The 20,793-nt window shown below is 53.4% G+C and overlaps 2 protein-coding genes and 1 pseudogene across 8 annotated transcripts in view; all 3 read left to right on the top strand.

Moving 5' to 3' along the window:
• Positions 1-1,788: 1,788 nt before the first annotated feature.
• Positions 1,789-2,358, top strand: LOC140634251 (cytochrome c oxidase subunit NDUFA4 pseudogene; annotated as a pseudogene).
• A 793-nt stretch (positions 2,359-3,151) lies between these two features.
• LOC140634250 (uncharacterized) lies at positions 3,152-5,709 on the top strand. Of its 2 annotated transcripts, none has more exons than XM_072827928.1 (2): positions 3,152-3,272; positions 4,744-5,709. In XM_072827928.1, the coding sequence occupies exon 2, from the start codon at positions 4,816-4,818 to the stop codon at positions 5,638-5,640; it is 825 nt and encodes a 274-aa protein (XP_072684029.1). In that variant the 5' UTR covers positions 3,152-3,272; positions 4,744-4,815; the 3' UTR covers positions 5,641-5,709. The 2 variants fall into 2 exon arrangements, with proteins under 2 accessions (XP_072684029.1, XP_072684030.1); XM_072827929.1 differs by lacking the exon at positions 3,152-3,272 and adding an exon at positions 4,130-4,148.
• A 9,916-nt stretch (positions 5,710-15,625) lies between these two features.
• The window catches only part of HSPG2 (heparan sulfate proteoglycan 2), a 99,258-nt gene continuing 94,090 nt past the window's right edge, over positions 15,626-20,793 (top strand). For all 6 annotated transcript variants that reach the window (XM_072827931.1, XM_072827932.1, XM_072827933.1 and 3 more), the window contains exon 1: positions 15,626-15,781. In XM_072827931.1, coding sequence (XP_072684032.1) covers positions 15,719-15,781 — 63 coding nt within the window. In that variant the 5' untranslated portion in view covers positions 15,626-15,718. The remainder of the gene's footprint in view (positions 15,782-20,793) is intronic.

The raw sequence follows: 20,793 nt of genomic DNA on the forward strand, positions 1-20,793 counted from the left end.
CATGCCTAGGATAGAGAAGGGGCCCCCAATGGACATGGTGGGACACAGGAGGGGATAGGTTGAACGGCCCGGGTGGGATGCAGGGGGGTGAGGGGAGAGGGAGGGGCAAGGGATGAAGCAAAGCCCAGCTGGCTTTGGCAATGGAGCTAAGGATCCACTGTTGGAGTTGGACCTAGTGGAGCAAGGGTAGGGGCTTCTGTGGCTGGAGACTGTGTAGGGCACCCACCCAGAACATTCTGAGACTCTAGCATTCATCCCTACAGTGCTAGAGAGGGAGAGGCAGCTGGGCTCACTGGGTGGTGGAGGATGGGGTTTGGCGGGGGACAGAGCTAAAGCGGCCCACCAGCCTGTGTCTCCAGGTTGGACCACTCCCAGTGCCACTCAGTTCACAGAGTCACTTACTGTGTCCTCACTGAGTGAGAGGAGTAGCCCCCTCTGCAAAATTAGAGTAGAACCCAGTAGAACCCTGGGTTTTAATTTTGAATGTGGGGTGAGCTTGGTAAGTCCCTTGCCCTTTCTGTGTCTCAATGACCTTATTGGAAAAACCAACTACCACTTCTTAGGGGCACTGTGAGGATTAAATGGGAGGGTAGAAGGTGCTGGCACCTAGCACGTACACCATGCATATCAGTTTCTTGGGAATGGGGCTGGGCACGGGGTAGGGCAGGCAGCTTCCCCATACCCTCCTCCTCATGTGTCTTCATGCTTGGGGTCAGCTGGCCCCTAACCAGCCGGCATGACTCAAGACTGGGCTCTGAGAGCTCAGGATCTAAGAACAGAACCTCCCCTTCTCCCCGCCCCCCACCCCCACCTGGGAAAAGCGCTTTTAGTCTCCTTGACTCTACTTTTGGCTCCTTGCCCCTTCTGGCTCTGGAGGCCTCTGTGGTCCCCAGAATACCTAGAGAGCCCCTGGAGTTGGGGGAGGCCAGAGAGGGACGGTCTTGATCTTCTGGGACACAGCCTGGCTTTCTGGGAAGATGGAGGAATAGCACATTCCTCCTAAAATAATTGTCCTGGAGCTATTTCCAGAGGCTTTTAGTGCCCAGGCCAGAAATGGCCAGTGATCTCGATGCCTGGGTACCTTCAGGACAGACGGCAGAGGCCCAGCCCTCCGCTGGCTGCCTGCCTGCCTGCCCGGCCCCCAGGCCAGAGGAGAACCAGGCCAGGCTGACGCCCTACAAGAGAACTGTTGACACCACTTCCCTGGTCCACCGAGCTCCCCACTCTTCCTCCTTCTTGGGGGCCCTCTGATCCTTCCTCTTGGCTCCCCGTTTCAGCAACTATAACCACCCCACCCCAGGCAGAAAGGACTTTCTTTCACCCTTAGTGGCTGTGGGTTGTGGAGGGCCCAGGCTGAGGCTTCCATGTTACAGCACTCGATGATCTTGGGTCTGATCACTCAGAAACATCAGATTAAACCCAGACCAGAGAACCCTCTCCAGAACAACGTGGCCGTGCTCTTCAAACGTGTCCCTGTCACGGAAGACAAAGGAAGGGTGAAGGAAACCAAAGACACCTGAGGACAAAGGCCACGCGTGCTCCTGGGTTGGATCTGGTGTGGGATGAAGAGTTGCCACGAGGAACATCACAGGGGCAATCGGTGAAATGTCAATGTGGACTGTATATTAGTCGGTCGTACTCGACCCCTGCCAAACATCCTGTATTTGGCCACTGCAGTATGGGGGTGTAAGAACATGTTCGAGACATCCATTCATTCTTGGTGTAGGGACTACTTAGTGTCCAGCTTTGATCTGTTCTTCTCTTGGACCGGCGGCCCCTGGCACAATCATGTGACACCAGATCCTGGGTCAGGCCATGAAGCATCCGAGCTTGATCCTCCTCTTCGTATTTATTGGCGTGGAAGGTACTGGAGCAGTGCTGTACGTCTTGGGCCTGGCATTGTTCGATCCAGAGGTCAGTTGGGATAGGAAGAATTACCCAGAACCCTGGAAAAAACTGGGTCCCCATGATCAGTACAAGCTCTACTCAGTGAAGATAGATTACAGCAAACTAAAAAAAGAAGGTCCAGACTTCCAAATGAAAGGTTTCACTACAAAGCTACTTAGAATGAAGGTCTTCCAGAAATCATTTGCACAATTTTCCACTTATCCAGGAAGTATTTCCCCTCTAATGCATGAAATCATGTTGATGGAGACGCCCGGGTGGTTCAGTGGCTGAGTGCCTTTGGCTCAGGGTGTGATCCCGGGGTCCAGGGATCGAGTCCCACACTGGGCTCCCTGCAAGGAGCCTGCTTCTCCCTCTGCCTATGTCTCTGCCTCTCTCTGTGTCTCTCGTGAAAAAAAAAAAAAAAAAAGTCTTAGATTAAAAAAAAAAGAAAGAAATCATGTTGATGTATCGTGTTGGGGTTTATACAAATAAATAAATATCTAAAACTTGAAAAAAGAAAAAAGAAAATGTCCCTGTCTACTCAGCATGTAGGAGATCCATGCCCAGGTGTTCAGGGGTAAAAGATGGTGTTGTCTGCAACGTCCTCTCAAACAATAGTTGTGTGTGTGTGTTTGTGTGCACATGCAGTGATAAACGTGGCAAGAGCATTAATAATCTGTGGATTTGGATAAAGACTACAGAATTTGTTGTCTTGTGAGTTCTCAGGAAGTTTGAAAATTTTTCAAAGATAAAAATTAAAACTGTATTTTTAATATTTGAGAGGACTGGATGGAGGGAGGCTTTTCTTGGCAAAAATGTACTGGATGCCCCCAAGGGACCAGGGCTGGGTGAGGGCCATGGAGGTCCTGAGATTTGCTGGCCGGAGTCTTCAGGCTCTGGCCAGAGCCCGCCGTGTGCTAGATACTCCACGCTGGATCGCTGACCTCAGCGGGCAGGAGACACAGAGCAGTTATGGTCAAGAATGGGTCACTCCAAGGGTTAGCACTTTGGGGAGACTCAATAAATGTTTGCTGAGCCAGTGGGAAGAGGGAAGTGATTGATGCTGACCACGGCCAATGGGAGTTATATCAGGGCCAGCATAAAACTTCTTGACTCTCAGCATAATTAAACACTAGGAAAACAACAAGACATGCAGGAAAACATCCACCCTAGTCTCGTTTTAAAAATAGGGCCCATCTGTCCTGGAGGGCTTAATGTGGTGCTGGCCCTGAGGCAGGGGCCTGGCCAGGATGACCTCTGGAGGCCCCTCCCAGCTCTAGGATTCCATGATTCTATGACATGGCCAGCAGTCTGGAGTGGCGGCATGAAGGTATCTCCAGTGGAGAGCAACAGGAGGGCTAAGTCATCTACCTCCTAAAGACAGAGTGAGCGTGGGAGGGGGCCCTGCGGCAGATGGGGCCCAGTCAGCCGGGGAGGGAGGGGTCGGGCACTGTGCGGGTCAGCCCTCAGCCACCTCCTGTATTTCCAGAGGAGGAGATGGGGTGGGGTTGGACCTGAAAGGGAAGAGCCAAGGGTCTGTACATTCCACTCGATTCAGACCCAAAAGACAACGGCAGCTGAGGGCCGTGGGCTGGAAGAGGGGCAGGCAGCTGCTTCCTGGGTGGGACAGGCTCAGATACTGCTCTGTCCTCACTGGGCAGAAGTGGGAAATTAGCATCAAGCTGGCAGTCTTGGGGAGGGGGAGAGAGTGGAGCCTTCCTCCTGGTTGGGGGTAGGGGAGTATTAAGGAACCCAGGGACAGGGGGACAAGGAGGGGAGACAGGCTGAGACAGGAGATGGGGGTACATGGACTGAGCATCTTCTGGGCCTGGCCAGGCCTTAATCTCAGTGAAGTGCCCACATTCAGGCCACAACGAGTAGGGATCCCAATGCCCCCCGCTCTTGTAGAGTGGATGAGGAGACCTCCTACTGCCAGAGAGGGTCAAGACCACATATCCTGGAAGACTGTGACCTTACAAGTCCAGCCCCGTTGGTGGACTTGTCATACTACCCCCTCCCCTCATTTGGGATTCCTAAAGTCAGGATCAACTTAGTGCTGGAGTTTAGCAAGTGCCCCCGCCTCTGGTTCTCCCCATTAGTGCTCCCATCTAGCAGGCAGAGGAGATGTGGTGAGAACTCTTCCTAAAGAGATTGTAAGGGGGGCCGAAGTCACCCCAACATAGCCTTGTCTTTGAGGGGTTATCAGACACACACCCAAGATAGTACCTTGGCCGCACCACTAACAAGCTGTGGAATCTGAGGCAAGTCACATCATCTCTCTGAGACTGAGTTTCCCTTCTGTCAACCAGAAATAGAATAGTGACCACCTCCTTGATTCATAGCAACAATTACATGCAAGACACAAGCAAAGCTCCAGGCGCAGGGACAGTGCATATAGTGTTACATCACTTCCAGGACACATTTTTTTTTTTAGTATCAGGTGCATTGTGTTGTTGATGATTAGCTATTTAATATTACCTGGAGAGAAGGTCTCTCAGTGCTTGGAATTTCCCCATTAGAGATTCAGTCTTTGGATTTTGTGGTCTCCTGGAGTCTTTACTTAAAAGGCAAATGGGAATTTCAGAATATGGGTGTGAGTTCAAGGAACAAGGAGACTGCCTCACTTGTCCCTAAGGGTCGTCCTCTGGCCTCAGTTGTTCTAAGGGTCTTGCCTTCCTCCTCATCTCTTGCTTTCTGAAGAATAGGATGTCTGTTTTCCAGTGTGAAAATCCCTGGGTCTAGGAGGAGGAGGAGAGGGAGGAGGGTGGTGTTGGGGAGGCAGAGGGAGCACATGCGGAGAAAGTGTGCAGGGAGAGGGCAGGGAGCCATGGAGAGCCGACCCACTGTCTTCTCCAGGCCCAGGTAGCCAGCCTCCGGGTGAGCCCAGAGCAGGTCGGCACCACGAAGCTCATCTGCCCAGCTGGGACGATGTCTGGACGCCCAGGGAGCCGTTCCAATGCTTGCAGCCGCTTGAGCCATCCCAATAGCCTGTCCTCCTCAGCCCAGACTCCCGCCTGGCCCCACAGCCCCAAGTGTCCCCGCACCCCCAGTGGCTCGGATTTCTGTAACAGCAGTGGCCCCTTGGAGCAATCGGAGGGCCCCAGCTCCCCCAGACTTCCCGTGAGGAACATCTGCATGGGCCGCCCCTACAACTCCAAGTACGTGGAGACGAGCCACCTCGCAAACCACCCCAAGGTGGCCAGAAGGCCCTCTTGCCGCAGCAGCCCCCATTGCCTGCTCTGTACAGAACGTCCCTCGGGCCCCTGCAGCCCCACCTTCCTGGACCAACTCATCAGAGGCATCAACTACCTTGACAGATCCACCAATGCCTTCTGTACCAATGGTCCCAAGTCATCACTGAGCCTGCCAAGGCTTGCAGCCAACTACCTGGAACGCGTGGCCAACTCCATCCACCTGGACCACCCAGACCACTCCTTCCCCCGCAGTAACTCCAGTCCCATCACCAGCACGGCTGCCTCTGACAACTACACCAACACCTGCATGGTGCCTTCCCCCAGGGGTGTCAACACGCTGCAGTATACGGATGAGCCTGCCGGCACCAGTTACCCGCACCGGCTTCAGAGCCGGAGCCTCACACCTGTGCTGCCGCAGAGGCCCGGGATGAAGCTGCCCGAGCTCCCCTTGTTCGGCAACGGGATCTTTTCCTTAGGTCGCCTTCCCAAGCTCTGGGAAGCAATCCGCTCGGGCTTGAGAGCCCCCGAGCCCATCTCTAAACCCTGTAGCTGGTGGTAACATCGACCATGAAATGGGTACATGTCCATCAAGCTGCAGGTGTAGAAAATAAATTGTGGCAAAATGTTCCTTCCAAGACTCTGTTGGGGAGGTTTGGGGGGGCGGGCAGTGGTTTCGACAGGAGGTTTATGAACTCGAGGACCTACAGAGCCAGGAAGGTAAAAGCTAACGGGTGAGCCGGGCTGGGTGGGGAGGAAATACTTGGTCTAAACCCAGCTCTCCAACGGGTTGTTGCTTTTTCAAGAGAAGCCAGGAATCTCATTTTTATATGCTAACAACAAATTCAAAAATGTCATAGTGCTCTGTGGGCTCAAGAAAAATACTTGCAGGTGGAATGTGAAGCACACAGGCCTCGGTTTGGAATATCTGGTTTACATCTTGAATGGGTCACCGGGGAGTTTCCCCATGGGAAGAAATGGACTAGCTATTCATTTCCAATCCCTCTCCATCCTCTTCTGATTTTGAGATTGTTGTTGATGTTGACTTCAGCACTGTTCATCGTGAGCAGAAATAATAATGACGATAGTAATAGCAGAACTTCCTAGAGCACTTACTATGTGGCAGGTGCTGTTCTAAGTGCTTTCTATATGTTCTTTTATTTTATTCTTTATTTTTTTAAGATTTCATTTATTTATTCATGAGAGACACAGAGAGAGGCAGAGACATACGCAGAGGGAGGAGCAGGCACTATGCAGAGAGCCTGATGTGAGACTCGATCTCAGGATCCTGGAATCACGACCTGAGCCAAAGGCAGATGCTCAACCACTGAGCCACCCCGGTGCCCCTTTATATTATTTTAAAGATGTGGTTTTAATGACCAAGGCTTAGGGTGGAGGTAGAGGAAAACTTTAGGATGCCGAGTGGGAGAGGCAACCAGGGATCATTGCCACTGGAGGTACTGCCCTTCCTGGGAAATCTCTAATGAATGGTTCTATCCAGGCTGGATGAGGGCCAGGAGGGTCAGAATGAGGAGGTCCCAAGTATCTTGCTGCAAATGTCTGAGAAACTGTTCTCTGGGCCACTGAGGGTTCCAAGCCTTCGGAGACCTAACTGATTTGGGTGATGAGAAGTCAGGACCCACAAGGCACCCAGTTCTCTACCATCCTGCTGGCTGAGGGACCATAAAGACTGTGATTCCAGCCTGACTGTGCCACTAGTCTACTCTGAGACCTTGGGTGCATCGCTTTCTCCCCCTTAGGCCTGTTTCCCCTTCTGTAAATGAGTAGGGTAGCTTTAATGGGCTCTAAGGGACCCAGGCTCTGATATTTCTGAGTCTATCCTCCTAGTCCCAAGCCAGGCCTGGGCTAAGAATCAAGAGTGTCTCCCCACCACCACCCCTCCCCCGCCCCCTTGACCCTTGAGAACTCAGGCCACCTGAGTCCTGAGCCAACTTCCCATTTCAGCCCTCAAGGCCATTTCTGTGTGGCTCTGAACTTCAGGTCCAGGCCCTTTTCTTGGTGGAGCTTTCCTGTCTCCTTGGAAATATGAGGGCCAATGGCAGGTCAGAGTGTGGAATGGGGCTGACCTTGAAATAATGCAGAACCTGCAGTTCTACAAGATTCCATGACTCTTGGAGGGAGTGGCCTGCTCTGGCTGAGCTCTATGGCCAAAAAGAGAAAGTGGCAAGCCTGAATATCCCTGCCAGGAGTTCACCATGGAGGTCTCAGGATAGGAGGAAGAAAGGGGGAATAGGATTTTAGTTTACTGAATTCACCCTCACTTGTATTTCATCTCCGGAGAACCTGGGATATCCTCTCTAGGTCCAAAGCTCAGCAGTGTAGCACACTCCTTTCCTTGTCTCTTGCATTCCTTCCCTCCCAAGAGAGAAGACTTTGGCCTTTGTCTGGTGGGTCTGGTGGGTTCTCCAGTGACCCATCCCCCAGGTGAACACTTGTAGGAATACAGCTTATTAGAATCCATTTTGGCCTGACTCAGGAGAGGGTGTCCTGATTCCCAAATCCTCTGTCTGGCCGCTCAAAGCCATCCCCTTCCTGCTTTAGGTCGGTATTTGCATAGGATTTGTCCCTGACTCTCCTGGAGATGCCTACCACCCAAATAGTTTAATTTCCCCTAATCAGAGCATAAGATCCTTGCCTAGGACACTGTTCCTGAATTCCCCAGTGTCTAGCCCACAACAGGGGCTCAGTTATAAATACTGATTATAGGGCCGTGTGCCCAATTGATGCTCAGCAATGATAACTACAATTGTCTGATGATTAGAGTGTCTTGCATGCAATGGGTGTTTAATAATTATCCATGATGGTGGCCAACATTTATTAAGCTCTTCCCTATACACCAGTCATTGTTTTAAGCGCTTTCTACATATCAACTCATTTAATCCCCATATCAGTCCTTCAAGGAAGGTATTATTGTCCTTATTGTATGAATGAGATGCACATCGAGGTTAGGCATAAATGATTATGATAAAGATGATTACACCGCATACAACACAGTGACTCTTCTAAAACTGGATGGCAGCCGTCATTCTAGAGTATTATGTGTACAGTAGGTGCTCAATAATTATCTTCATGATTATAACATCTTTCAAGTAGTAGATGCTCTGCAAAAGTACACAGTGGATGCCCAATGAATGGCAAATATCATTACAGAGCGCAATACATAGTAGGTGCTCAAATGAACTTTGACCATTGGTGGGGGTTTGGGTTGAACGTGAAAGGGACAGGATGTCTGCATTTAGCCCAACTGCTCCTTGGATACTCACTGCTCACAAACCCCTTGCACCAGTCACTCAGCTCAAGTCCTGAGAAAATAAGGCTCTTCGCTAGAGAAGGCTCTCTGTTCCACATGGCCATGCAGAGGCCACAGGAAGTCCTCCACGTCCACTGTTCAAGCCATGCATCTGCAAGGTCTGTGTAAACAGGAAGCAGCGTGCTGGCTACAGAACAATGCCACAGCCTAGTGTGCTGTCCGGCTTGTAAACAGAAGAAGCTAGGTGTCCCCACCGCTGGGGGCGGTCGGGGAAAGTCCTTCACGCTGCAGAAGTACCTCATCATTTATTGAGCGCCCACACTGTGTTCCAGGCATGCCACCAAGGCCAGAAATATGGGCTTTCAGCCCTCTCTGCTCCCTGTGAGGCTCGGTTTTAGTACCCCATTTTGCAGAGGGGAAAACTGAGACTCAAAGAGTAGAAGTGACATGCCCACGCTCCTCCAGCTGGTTCGGAGGAGAGCTGGGATTCCCACCTGGGGCTTGACCCTCAGCCAATGCCCTTTCTATCCAAATTGCTTCTTTTCTTAGTGTTTATTGAATGGACTCCAAAAGAAAGAGAGGTAAATCTTGGTATCCAAAATATGCGGTAAATTAGACAAAACAAAAATGGTGTTTAACTCCAGGGGTTTGGGCTGCTCCTCAACACCAGTGTTCCAGACAGGGCAGTGTTAACCCGGGATATGCTCTTTCCGGGAAATAGGAAACAAAGGGAGAAATTTCCTCAAAGGTCACCTGTGTCTCAATTGCCCAATCCACTGGTCCCTGCATCGTTGGGGACCACTGGGGATAGGTGCGTGACATCAGAATGATTTTTGTATATATTTTTTGAAAATCTACCATAGCGCTTTTATCAGACAGATAATTTGATATCACTATTCTACGATTCCAGAAAATACATGTGTACTGCCAAGGCGCATGTTGGAGTGACACACTGTCCTGCTCCCAACCCTCACTCCTCCACCCACCTTTCCTGTCTCTGAACCTCATGAACCTGACTCTCCCCCACTCTAGCCCTCCCCAGCCCCCAGCTCATTCCTGAGGCCCACCTTACCCCTCACTGTCCTTTCTGTCTGCACACAACTCACTCTGCTTACTCTACAAAGGAAGCAGAAAACCAGGGGTGGGCGATACCCCCTCACCCCCAACCGCATCCACATTGCCCTCTTTTAGGTTGAAATCTCAGTAGAAGCAAAGAGCCTCAGACATGTGCTGTGCCTGAGTTGGTACCACCATTTTTGGCAAACTTAACAGCCTCTGGGCCCCTCCCAGCAGGGCAGGAATTTATCGTGAACAATTGAACAAAGCCGGGAACTCGAGGGAGAAGGCACAGGACATTCCAAAAGGATTTCTCTCAAGCTCCAAAAGACAACATGTGGGAACACTGCAGAAACCTCATAACCTAGCAAAGAAAAGCATGAAAGGGACGGAAAATCTGCCCAGTAGGAAGGGCCCTTCAGGCTGGAGGAAGGAATTAGGGGGCCGGGGTCAGGAGGCCAGGGTGGGAGGCTGGCCTCTGCCGTTCATGACCGTCCACCTTTCTGGCCTCGGATTCGTGGTCCTTAAAAACTGAGGGAGTTGCAGAAGTAAACACACAGATGCATGCGTACCCGTTCACAGCAGTGCTTTATTAATCACAACGACCTGGAAACAGCCCAAATATCCAACAATAGGATAGGGTTGACGAAGTATGGTGAGTTTAGGGGGCACTATACCAAATGACTATGAGAACTATGATGTACAAAGTCAGTGTGAGTGCTGTTCAAAGGAGCTGTCCCACAAATCGCCAACAGTTACCATTTGCAATAAAAGACCATGTAGTAGTATGTAAATCCCCGCACTGCTTGGAATCTGGAGCCAATATGGCAAGAAAAAAAATGGTCAGCTGAGCTAACCAGAGTGCTTACCAATTACAGTTGATCTACACTCGGCGAACGTTTCTTATCTCATCTCAGACTGGTAATAAATAGTTTGGGGACTGGCACCGAGCCGTAGAGACATTTGTAAGTAGCCCTGGCGTTGACTGACACATGGAACTGCGTTTCTGAAGAATTAGGCAAGGGGAGCAAGACATGAAATGGTACACATAACACTGAGCACATGCGGTAAAATGCATGTGTGTACGGGAGCAAAGGAAGGGAAATGAACAGAGCACCAGCTACGGGCCTTGCACAGAAGTCTTCTATAGCTGAAGCAAGAGTGTGCGGGTAGGAATGTGAGGGGGGGTGTATGCAGGCCATAAGAATTCCAGCCTGGCTGGAGAGCGGGGGGGTGCGTGAGTGACAAATTCAAATTATAGAGACCATTTATGGTCAGCTCAGGAGCGAGGCTCTGCAGCAGTATCTGCAAAGTGTGTTATGAGAAACCCCAGTCTTGTGCGATGTTAAAAGATTTTTTCATAAAAACAAATGGCTCCTTTCTCAAGTATCTTGAGGAATGCTGGATTAAGTAGAGTTGGGCAAGCCGATTTTGCTGGAGGCTTGCTCAGAAACTTTCCTGTGTTGGTATCCCTTGAGATGGCCAAAGGGTAGGAAAGAGCACAGCGTTCCCAAACTTCTTGAGCAGGGAACCCCTTTTTGAAGGAGCATCTCAGAGGGCAGGTGATCCATGAGGTACAGAGTGGGAACCCTGCCCTGGGGCCTGGGACCCCAGGTGGGGAGTTCAGCAAGAAAGTGATTGAGAGAAAAAAAAAAAAAAAAAAAAAGAAAGTGATTGAGAATGATAAGGGTTGGTGGGGAGGATATCTGGAAGGGGCAGAGGGACCGAATCAAGGCTATTTTCAGAAATGTCACATTTCTGCCTAGGCAGAGTTGCAAATAACCCAGGTGGAGGCAGAAATGGATATGGTCAAGAAAGTTCTAGAGTCTGACAGATGTGGATGTGAAGCCTGGCTCTACCTCCTATTGACTGTGTATGATCTAGGCAAGCTGCTTCATGCTCGGGGGCCTCAGTTTCTCTGTCTTGAGGAGGGCAGTCATAAAACACACTCACTTGCCAACTCCCCAGAACTGTGCTAGTAACCAAATGCGATTCAGCGTGAATCAGACAGCAAGGGGAGTTTATCTGCCTGGAGTACAAACCAGAAGGGGGAACATTTATATCTTATGCCATGCTTGAACCAACTTGTTCTTTCATTCAAGTGAAATCATCCAAGTGCCAGCTCCCTGCCAGGCACTGTGCCCTTCACAGGAGATGTGGTTGGGAACAATACAGAAACCAGACCATCATGCTCCCTGCCTTTATTACTCCTCATAATAATTTTTAAGAGATTTTATTAATTTATTTGAGAGAGAGAGAGAGAAGGAGCACAAGCTGGGAGAGGGAGAAGTAGGCTCCCCAGATGTAGGGCTCCATCCCAGGACTCCCAGATCGCAACCTGAACTGAAGCAGACGCTTAAACCCACTGAGCCACCCAGGTGCCCCCTATGCTCAGAATATTAAATGATCTTCCAAATTATTGTCATTGTAAAAATGTTGCAAGAGCAACTTGGGGGAGGCAGGTTGTGGGGAAGTGCAGCAGGGAACATGACCTAGCCTGAGAAGGCAGGGAAGGCGGGAAGGCTCCTATGGTGGCATGATCTTGGAGCTAAATGCTACAAGACAGTAGGACAAGTGGGGTGGGTATTGGGTGGGAAAAGCACTCAAGAAGGAAAAGCATGTACAGAGACCAGGTTGGGGGAGGGGTGTGGCTGGAGAAATGGGCAGGGCTCTATCTTGCCAGGCCTGTAGGGTCCTCCCCCTCTGCACAGGAACTTTAACTTACTGCCTACTTAGACTGTGTCCTCCTCTTCTTCCCAATACCTCCAAGTTTCCTCTCCTCCATCTCCACTCCCTTTTAATACCAATTTTCTAGCTCTACATTCTCATCCAAGGACATATCCCTACCCTGCCAGCATCTGTTTGCCCACACAGGCTTTGGAACCTTTGTACAAAATAGGTGTTTATTTCATAATTAAATGAATACAAGTCCACAGCTAGCCCACACGGTGCCTTTACTCAAATGAGCAAAAGGTCACCCCTCAGGGCAGACATAGCCCCAAAGCAGGGCCCACTTACTTGGCTGCATACTTTTGTTCAGTGAACAACCTACCCAACCATTCACTGCAGCCAGGAAGGAAGGAAGGAAGGAAGGAAGGAAGGAAGGAAGGAAGGAAGGAAGGAAAGGAGGAAAATGAAACAAGTGAGAAGCTCTGAGGCAGAGAAAAGATTTGGAGTGGAAGTGGAAGCCAGGAAAAGCTGAGTCCTGTCAATTTTGGAGCGGCAGACAGATGACCCACAAACTCTAGCTCCTGGTTCCTGAAGGCACCCAACTGCTGTTTCGTACAAGCCAGATTGTTTGGCTGCTCTTACCTATCCAAACTCTTGCTGTCTCTCCTTATCTAAGGCACCTTGTGCAAGACTTGGATTGTTTCTCTCCAAGAGGATGACGAGCACCCTGAGCTATGAGTACGTACAGTTGCGATTACAGGCGCCTCCGGGACTCAGCAAAGCCCAAAAGCCCTGCCTCTGTTGCTCTTCGAAGCCATATGAGGAGATAGCCAGGCCCTAGACAAAGCAACTTGAGAACATTTACTAAAGATATCAAGGGCTGCAAAAGAAAACAGAGCTAGCCAAATCCCTTAGTGGGAAGGAAAGGATGCAGAATAAATAGGTGGGTGACCAATCCTCAGGGTGGGTGGAGTTACTTTGGAAGACTTTCTAGACAGGCCATATTTTCCTGCCCTCCGTGTCAGCCCAGCTTTACCATGTCTCTCCCCAACCCCTTTTAGTAAGCAAGACTTATAGCTTGGGTTTAGTCTTGACCAGACATCTACAAAGGCTTGCTTGTTCCCCGTTTCCCTTTGCTCATGAGCAAATCATCCAAGAAGCCAAAGCTCTGAGACTTAAAGGGCCCGAGGTGGGGAAAAGACACTGAGGCAGCTCACAAAATGTGATTTGTCATGGAGGCTGACCCTCCACAGACCGGCAAGGCCTTGGAAAAATCCTGCCACCAAGGCTGGCCACCTGCCAGCTCTGACGTCACTGAAGTTTTGTAACCTTCTTCATCAGAGAGGGAGTTCTCAAGCACAAGGCTGTACTCACGCATCAGACTGGAGATCCTCGGGGTAAAGGCTGCATCTAGCCTTCAGATTAGGAGCAACACATTGGGTGTAGAAGCTGCTCCTCCATCAGACTAGAGCCCCCTAACTGCAGAAGTGTGTCCCCTTCTTCAGATTAGGAGCTCACCCAGAAACAGCAGGAGAGATGGGACCCTTTACGTAGTGCTTACTTTGTGCCCAAAACTGTTCTTTAAAAAAATTTAAAAAATTAAGGGCAGCCCGGGTGGCTCAGCGGTTTAGCGCCGCCTTCAGCCCAGGGCCTGATCCTGGAGACCTGGGATCGAGTCCCACGTCGGGCTCCCTGCATGGAGCCTGCTTCTCTCTCTGCCTGTGTCTCTGCCTCTCTCTGTGTGTGTGTCTCTCATGAATAAATAGAATCTTAAAAAAAAAATAATTCATTTTTGCCCTCAACAACACTGTGAGAGAGGTCTTAGTATTATTCTCCTTTTCCTGTTTTCTAGACGATGAGACTGAGACATCAGAAGGTGGAGTAATTTGCTCAAGATTACATGGCAAGGTGGTACAGGCAGGATTCCCCATCAGGCTGAGAACAACACAAGGACAGAGACTATATCCTGCCCTTTGCCTCCACCAGATTAGGGGTCACTCAGAGCCAAGATCACACAACCCCTCTTCATCTACCTGTATCTCGCTGTTTGGAGCAGTAACAGCCTTCACTCAGTGTTGTGCCTGGCATCTGGGTCAGCGCCGGGTAGTTGGCCAAGCCACTGCAGATGTAGTTTCTGCCCCTTACAGCTCTAAGCTGGTCCCCCAGAAATATACCCCAAGGGGCGAAGAACCCAATCTTTGGGGAATGGAACATCTACCTGGGGGTGGGGGTCAGGATGCTAACATTCTCTTAGTCTGTCCCCCACCTCCACCCCCCTGTGCCTGGATGGGAGGCCACAGAGTGCCTGGGGAGCCTGCAGGCTCCTATCACAGGGAACACGCCTTCCGGAGCCCAGCCTGGTGCCGCCTAGGTCGCTGGGCATTTCCTTCTGTCCACAGCTCACCTCACTCCTGGCCTCAAACCCAGCCCTGAGTCCCTGGAACCTAGCAACTCTCATAGGAAACAATGGAAACTTCAGTTTTTATTCCCCTCCATCATTACTCAAAAGGTTTTCCTCTAAGCTACATGCACACACGCACACACACACCAGTTTTCTCTCCACCCATCAGCAGCCTGGGTTGCCCTGGAAATTTTCAGGCAGAGAGGAGACCTGAGTGCAGGCAGAGAGGCCCAGTGGCATGGCCAAGTGTGCTGTCTGTGGGTCTGTGTCAGTGGTGGATCAGCGGGGACTGGGATTTGCCACTGGAGCATCTGTGTCTGGGCCTGGGTGTGCGAACGGTGTGTCTCTGGCACTCGGTCTCTGATGTATGTCAATACAAGTTGATGTGTCGTGGTTTATGGGGAAAATGGTGCGTGTGTGCGGGGCAATTCAGCTCACTCCCAAGTGCCCACTGTAAGGCGCTGTGGTTAGTGCGGGAGAAAAATGCAAAAAAGACAAGCCAACCCGTGCATGAGCCGATGATACGGGCCTGTGTATAAGGCACAGGCGAATTTGTGTGCGAAAACACGTCCTGATGCTTCGGGTCTGGGGATTCACACTTGTGAGTCTGCGTAAAAAAAAGTTAATAGGAACCTGAGCGGTGGCGTGTGTGTGTAAGTCATGTCACCCTGCGGGTGACAGTTTTGAAGACAGAGCGGGCGAGCGCGGGAACGCGGGAGGGCGTGAGGTCTGCAGGTGTGCACCGGTGGGGGTGGGGGCGAGGCCGAGTGTGAGAGGTCGTGGGGAGGCCAGCGCGGGGTGTGCGCGCGTGTGCGAGAGCGCGGGAGCCCTAGCGGCCCGAGTGAGGGGTCCCGGGTGAGAGGGGGTGACAGCGGGCCCCGTCCCATCCCGCACTCCAGGCCGGGTTTGGCGGGGAGCCGGGCGGGGCCGCGGCCCGCGCCGAGGGGGCTGGGGGCCCAGACAAAGGCCCAGTTGGCAGCGCGGCCGCTCGGGCTCGGGCTCGCGGCGCCCGCGGTCCGGGGGCGGGGCCTGCCGGGGGCGGGGCCTGCCGGGGGCGGGGCGGGGCGGTCCGGGGCGGGGCCAGGCGCCGGGGGCGGGGCGGGGCGGGGCGGGGCGGGCGGCGAGAGGGGCGGGGGCGGCGGGAGCGGGAGCCGGAGCGGGCCGCGCCGTCCCGAGGACTCCGCAGGCTGGGAGCGGGCGGCTGCGGGCGGGCGCCGAGCGACGAGCGGAGCGGGCCGGGCCATGGGACAGCGGGCGGCGGGCGCGCTGCTGCTGGCGCTGCTGCTGCACGGGCGGCTGCTCGCGGTGAGTGTGCGGGGCGGGGGGCGCCCGCCAACTTGGCCGGGACTCCGGCCCGGGACGGGGGCGCCCGCCGCGGGGGGGGAACCCCGGGCCGGCACGGGCCTGCGCCCCCCTGCGCCGTGGGGCGGTGGCGAGAGGCGCCCGGGGAGCCCCGCGTGGGGGCGGGGGCGGGGCCGGCCCGCGGGAGAGCCCCCGGGTCGCCCGGCCACGTTGCGGAGCCTCCCGGTCGCGCTGGGCATGGCCCGGCCTGCCATTCCTGGGGACCAGGCGGAGAAACTTGGAGCAGGGCGGGAACTTGGCCGGGCCGGGGCACCCTTTTCTGTGCCAACTTGGAGAGGGGGCACTCACTGGTGATGGGGAGCCTATCAGCCCTCGCTGGAACTTTACCAGGCCGTCCGGCCCCCTGGGGAGCTAGGACCAGGCAGGCACAAGTTGAAAAGCCATTCCGGACCGAAGTGAGGTGTGTGTGGACACCCCCCCGCTCCCCGGGCCCTGGAGCCCTACCCCCGGACTTGAATCCATCCCTGCTCCTCGCCCCGGAGCTGTGTGACCTCGGGCAAGCCCAAAGAGAACTCAGAATGCTTGGCCTCGAAGTGTCGAGCTGGAAGGTGCGTGGCAGGACTGCGTGGAAGGAGCCTGAGAGTGCCTGGTACGGGACCTAGGTCGGTCTCCTAGCTCTCCTCTTCCGGGGTCCTCAGGTGCAGGGGAGGCCTGCCCCGACAGCCAGGTTCCCTGCTCTGAGCTTGGACGGGCCGGTGCAAAGAATGCTTGACCAGGGACGCTCCGAGGACCTGAGTGAACTCCAGAAGGGCGGGGCGGGGTCAGTGGGCAGGCAGCTGGTGGCAGCTGTGGGTGGGGGCACATCTGGGAGCTGGGCCTGCCCTGGAGAACCACACAGCTACCCCCACCCTCTTTGAGGTGGTCCTAGGCGGTTCTTGTCCCTAACCCCCCGCCCCCTACCCCCAGCCCCTTCTCAGAGCCAAGAGAGGGACTTTCTCTTAGCCAGTGTTTACCCAGTGACTGAATCCCTGTCCTGGCCTGGCCCGCTGTGTCTCACCTCTGCCCTCCTGAGTCACTCCTTAACCCCCACCCTGGGCCTGACCCCTCAGCTCACATGCCCCACCCGCCTAGAACCTCTCCTCCCCCACTCCCCACCTCAGCCTCTCACCCCAGGGTATCCAGCAGATGCCCATCCACTTGCTTCCCAGGCTTGATCCAAACTTGATCTTTACTTTCCAGAAAGTAGGCACGAACCTAGCACATAGGATGTCTTCCTTTTCTGCAGCTCCCCCAGCTCTGCTCCCTGCTGAGAGCTCCTGGATGCGAGGTTCCACAGGGATCCACAAGGTTCCACAGGGTTCCACAGGGCCGAGTGAGGAGGAGGGTGGAGCTATGTGCTGTGTGCTGGAGGAATTTACACAGAAATTCCAGATGGCAGCCAATCGTCTCACTCACTTGTTCATTCAACATATCTTCATTGAGCAGCCTTCCATGACAGTCAGTCAGTGGGAGTTCAGGGGTTCATTCATTCAGCAGCTGTTGCTAAGCACCTACTGTGTACCAGTGCATCTGGCACTGTGCTAGGGGTTGGGGTTTATGGGTGAGCAGGAACAGGCCCCGTCTTTGCTTTCCCAGAACTGAGATGGGTCAACACGCAGTTCCGACCCTGCAGGATTATAGTCTCCTCAGCAACCACACCAAGGTCTTCACTTGAGTCCTTCCCCACGCTGATGGCGGAGAGCTGGAAAGAGCTTGGACCCAAGAAGTTTGAATCCCAGCTCAGTCATTTTCTAGCCTGTGATATGGGGCAATTTCTTCTTCCTCGGCCTCAGTTTCCACATCTGTAAAATGGGATAAGAAGTTCATTGTATATTTTACATGAAATCAGGTTCCTAGCCCAGGGCCCCAGCAAGCCCTGGGTTCCTCCTCACCCACACTGTCCTTTATCTTTTCCGCCCTTTGGTTCACATCCACAAGCCAATAGAGGAAGGTAAGGTGGTCCTTAGGGAGCTCGAGACCTCACTGGGGGCAGGAGGCAGAGGAAGCAGTGGTCTGTGATTAAGTGTGGGAGTAATTTCAGAGGAGGTGGAGAGGCTTGCTTGGGGTGGGGGCCAGGCCTGGGTGACTCAGTGCCTGCCTTGGCCTGCTGATCCCTGTTCTTCCTGCTGGGGCCTTAGCCCTTCCTTTCTTGGGGCCAGCCCCACCAGGAGACAGGAATCTTGAGGGGGCTGCCATGATTACGGTGTTTTTCAGGACTGAGGAGGGAAGTCACTGAGATACCTGTTTCCTGCCTCTGCTGGGTTTCCTCACTAGGGAGGCTGTGGGCGGAGGGGAAATGGAGGAGCTAAAGGAGCCTCCCCTTCCCCCCCTGGGGTCGTGCTACCTCAGCCCTTCCCTGGACTTAACTGACTGCCCTGCCCACCCCCCTGCCCCAGCCCCCGCCCCTCTTGCTCCAGACCTGCTGTGGGGAGGTGGAGCTTGTGAGTATGCCTTGAGGATTTCTAGAGGGAGGGCTACAGGCCATAGAGGGAGGTGGAGGCTGGAAGGGGCAGAGAGGGACCCCCACCCCTCCATGCATGGGGCCCAGCTCCCTGTGTCTGGGGAGTAGTGGCCCCCACCTGGCTCGGCCCGGACCTGTTCTTAGTCTGAGCGCAGGCATGTTGGGATCTGTGGATCTGAGGTGCAGCCGGGGAGAGGGGTGGAAGGAAGGTGGCAGAAGGTGACTGGGTTCAGGGCTTGCAGTGGTAGGGAGGTAAGTCTTGGGCTGCCAGGCCAGATGCTGACAAAAATCATATGGACAGTTCACATTTATTGGTGCCTACTGTTTGCCAGACACAGAGTTTCTCAACAAATCCTCACGTGTCAGATCCTCCCTGCATTCCCCCTGCTGCTCACCATCAGACTCAAGCCCCTGCCCTAATATAGCCTACGAGGCCCTTTGGGATCCAGCCTCCCCTGCTCCCTCTCAAACTTCTCTTCTTGCCAACTTTCCCCTTGCTTACTCACTCCAGCCACACTGGTCTTTGTTTTTCCAATATGCCAAACACACTCCCACCTCAGGGCCTTTGCATCTGCTGTTCCTTCTACCTAGAACGTTTGTCCCTTAAATATCTATGTGACCCTCTGCCTCCCTTCCTTTAAATCCCTGACTACTCTGCCCAACACTCTTTGTCCCCTTACTGCTTTATTTTTTTTCTTGTCGCTATCTGATAAGTATTTGTTTATTTATTTACACCCCCCCCCCAATCAATTTAAGCTCCATGAGAACAGGACCTTGCGTATTTTTGTTTGCTGCTGCTTTATCTTTAGCATCTGGCAGGTAGTAGGTGCTCATTCAGTATATCTGTTGAATGCACGAAGCCATAGCTCCTAGTATGGTTCTCATTCTCTAAGCAGAGGACATTGATGCACAGAAAGTTCCATAATTGGGATCCCTGGCGCAGCGGTTTAGCGCCTGCCTTTGGCCCAGGGCGTGATCCTGGAGACCTGGGATCGAATCCCACATCGGGCTCCCGGTGCATGGAGCCTGCTTCTCCCTCTGCCTATGTCTCTGCCTCTCTCTCTCTCTCTCTCTCTCTGTGTGTGTGACTATCATAAATTAAAAAAAAAAAAAAAAAGAAAGTTCCATAATTTGCCCAGTGGGTCACCTACATATATCCTCGGTGGTACCAAGAGCCAGGCTTTGAAACCAGACTTCTCTCCTCACCACTCTGCCTAGCAGCCCACTTGCTTATAGCAGGCACTAATGTTGATAAAACTGTTGTCACTGATGTTGATAAAAGTAAGAACTCAGGTCTGAGGTCGTACAGAGGCTGCCTCAGACAAGGAATATCTGGGTCTGGCTTCAGGGACAGAGGCACTCAGGGTGGATATGTCTCGTCCACGAGGCCCCCTGAAGATGCCTGTCCTGGCAGGAGCCTAGAAAGATGGAACTCCAGGGTGGCCACTTGTGGGATTACCTGTTTATTTGCAGGTTTGTTAGTTAATTTCCTCATCAAATATTCCCTGAGATCCTATAGAGGGTTGAGTTAATCCCAGGGCTTTTAGGCCCAAGGGGGCCAGGCTGGGCCCTACCCTGTGCAGGGAGTGAGGGGGGAAGAAAGGCTAGCCACCATGCATGGATCTCTCACGGGGTTACCATGGTTGTTCCCTGGGGCCTCAGGGTTAGAGTGAGTCTTCAGAGGCTTCAAGGCTCCTTGGCCTTGTGGGGAGACTCTTGGAGGGGCTGCCCAAGATGTGGAAGGATACAGAGCCATGATTGAGAGGCCACTTGGAAGCCAGACATGTAGATCCTGGATCTTCAACCACTGGGATGTGTGGGAAGGGCTCTCAGCTCTGGCCCATGGCCCCCCTCCCCAGTCCATCCCAGCTGTGAGACATCAGGCTGGAGAGCCAATGGGTGAACTTGACCCTGTCCCCCAGCAGCTTCCCAAGGATATGGCGAGCACAGTGCCCCCGCCTCCCAGGGCCCACCCTGGCCTTGTCCCCATCACCCTCCTTCCAGGAAGAGGGAGGTTGGGCTGAGGATCCCAGCCCTACTGGAATGTTGCCCCAACCCAGGCCCTGGCCTCTTTGGCCCTGCTGCCCCCTCCTGCTCCCCGGTCCCGGCCGCCCCAGCGCCCAGGCTGGCTGACTGAAACCTAGAAGAATGTGTGGAACTCACTTCGCGGGGAGCCGCCAGCCTCACTGCTGGTGTTGGGTCCCTGTCAATAGTGGCCTTGAGAAGGGAGTGGCTTGTGGCTGCTGGGGGTGGCTGGGCTAGGGGCACCATCAAGAAAGCCTGAGAGCCCCGGGAACAAGGCTGCTTTTTGAGGCCTGGGAATGTGGGGCCTTCGAGCATCAGCCGCCCCCAGAACCCACCCTTCCCTCCTTTCCCCCATGGCCCCCTGTGCCAGAGTTGCAGGGACCTAAGAGCATCTCTGTGGCATCCCTGAGGTGTCCTGAGGTCCAGCTCCTGGCCACCTACCACAGCCCTTGCTCTGGCTTTGGGGTGGGGAGGGTACCTGGTCCACAAA

The sequence above is a fragment of the Canis lupus genome, chromosome 5 (genome assembly GCF_048164855.1).
Source record: "Canis lupus baileyi chromosome 5, mCanLup2.hap1, whole genome shotgun sequence".
In the NCBI taxonomy this organism is placed as follows: domain Eukaryota; kingdom Metazoa; phylum Chordata; class Mammalia; order Carnivora; family Canidae; genus Canis; species Canis lupus.

Bases quoted from the DNA above. Each gene is read 5' to 3' on its own strand.
- LOC140634250 (XM_072827928.1), top strand. From the start codon at position 4,816: ATGTCTGGACGCCCAGGGAGCCGTTCCAATGCTTGCAGCCGCTTGAGC.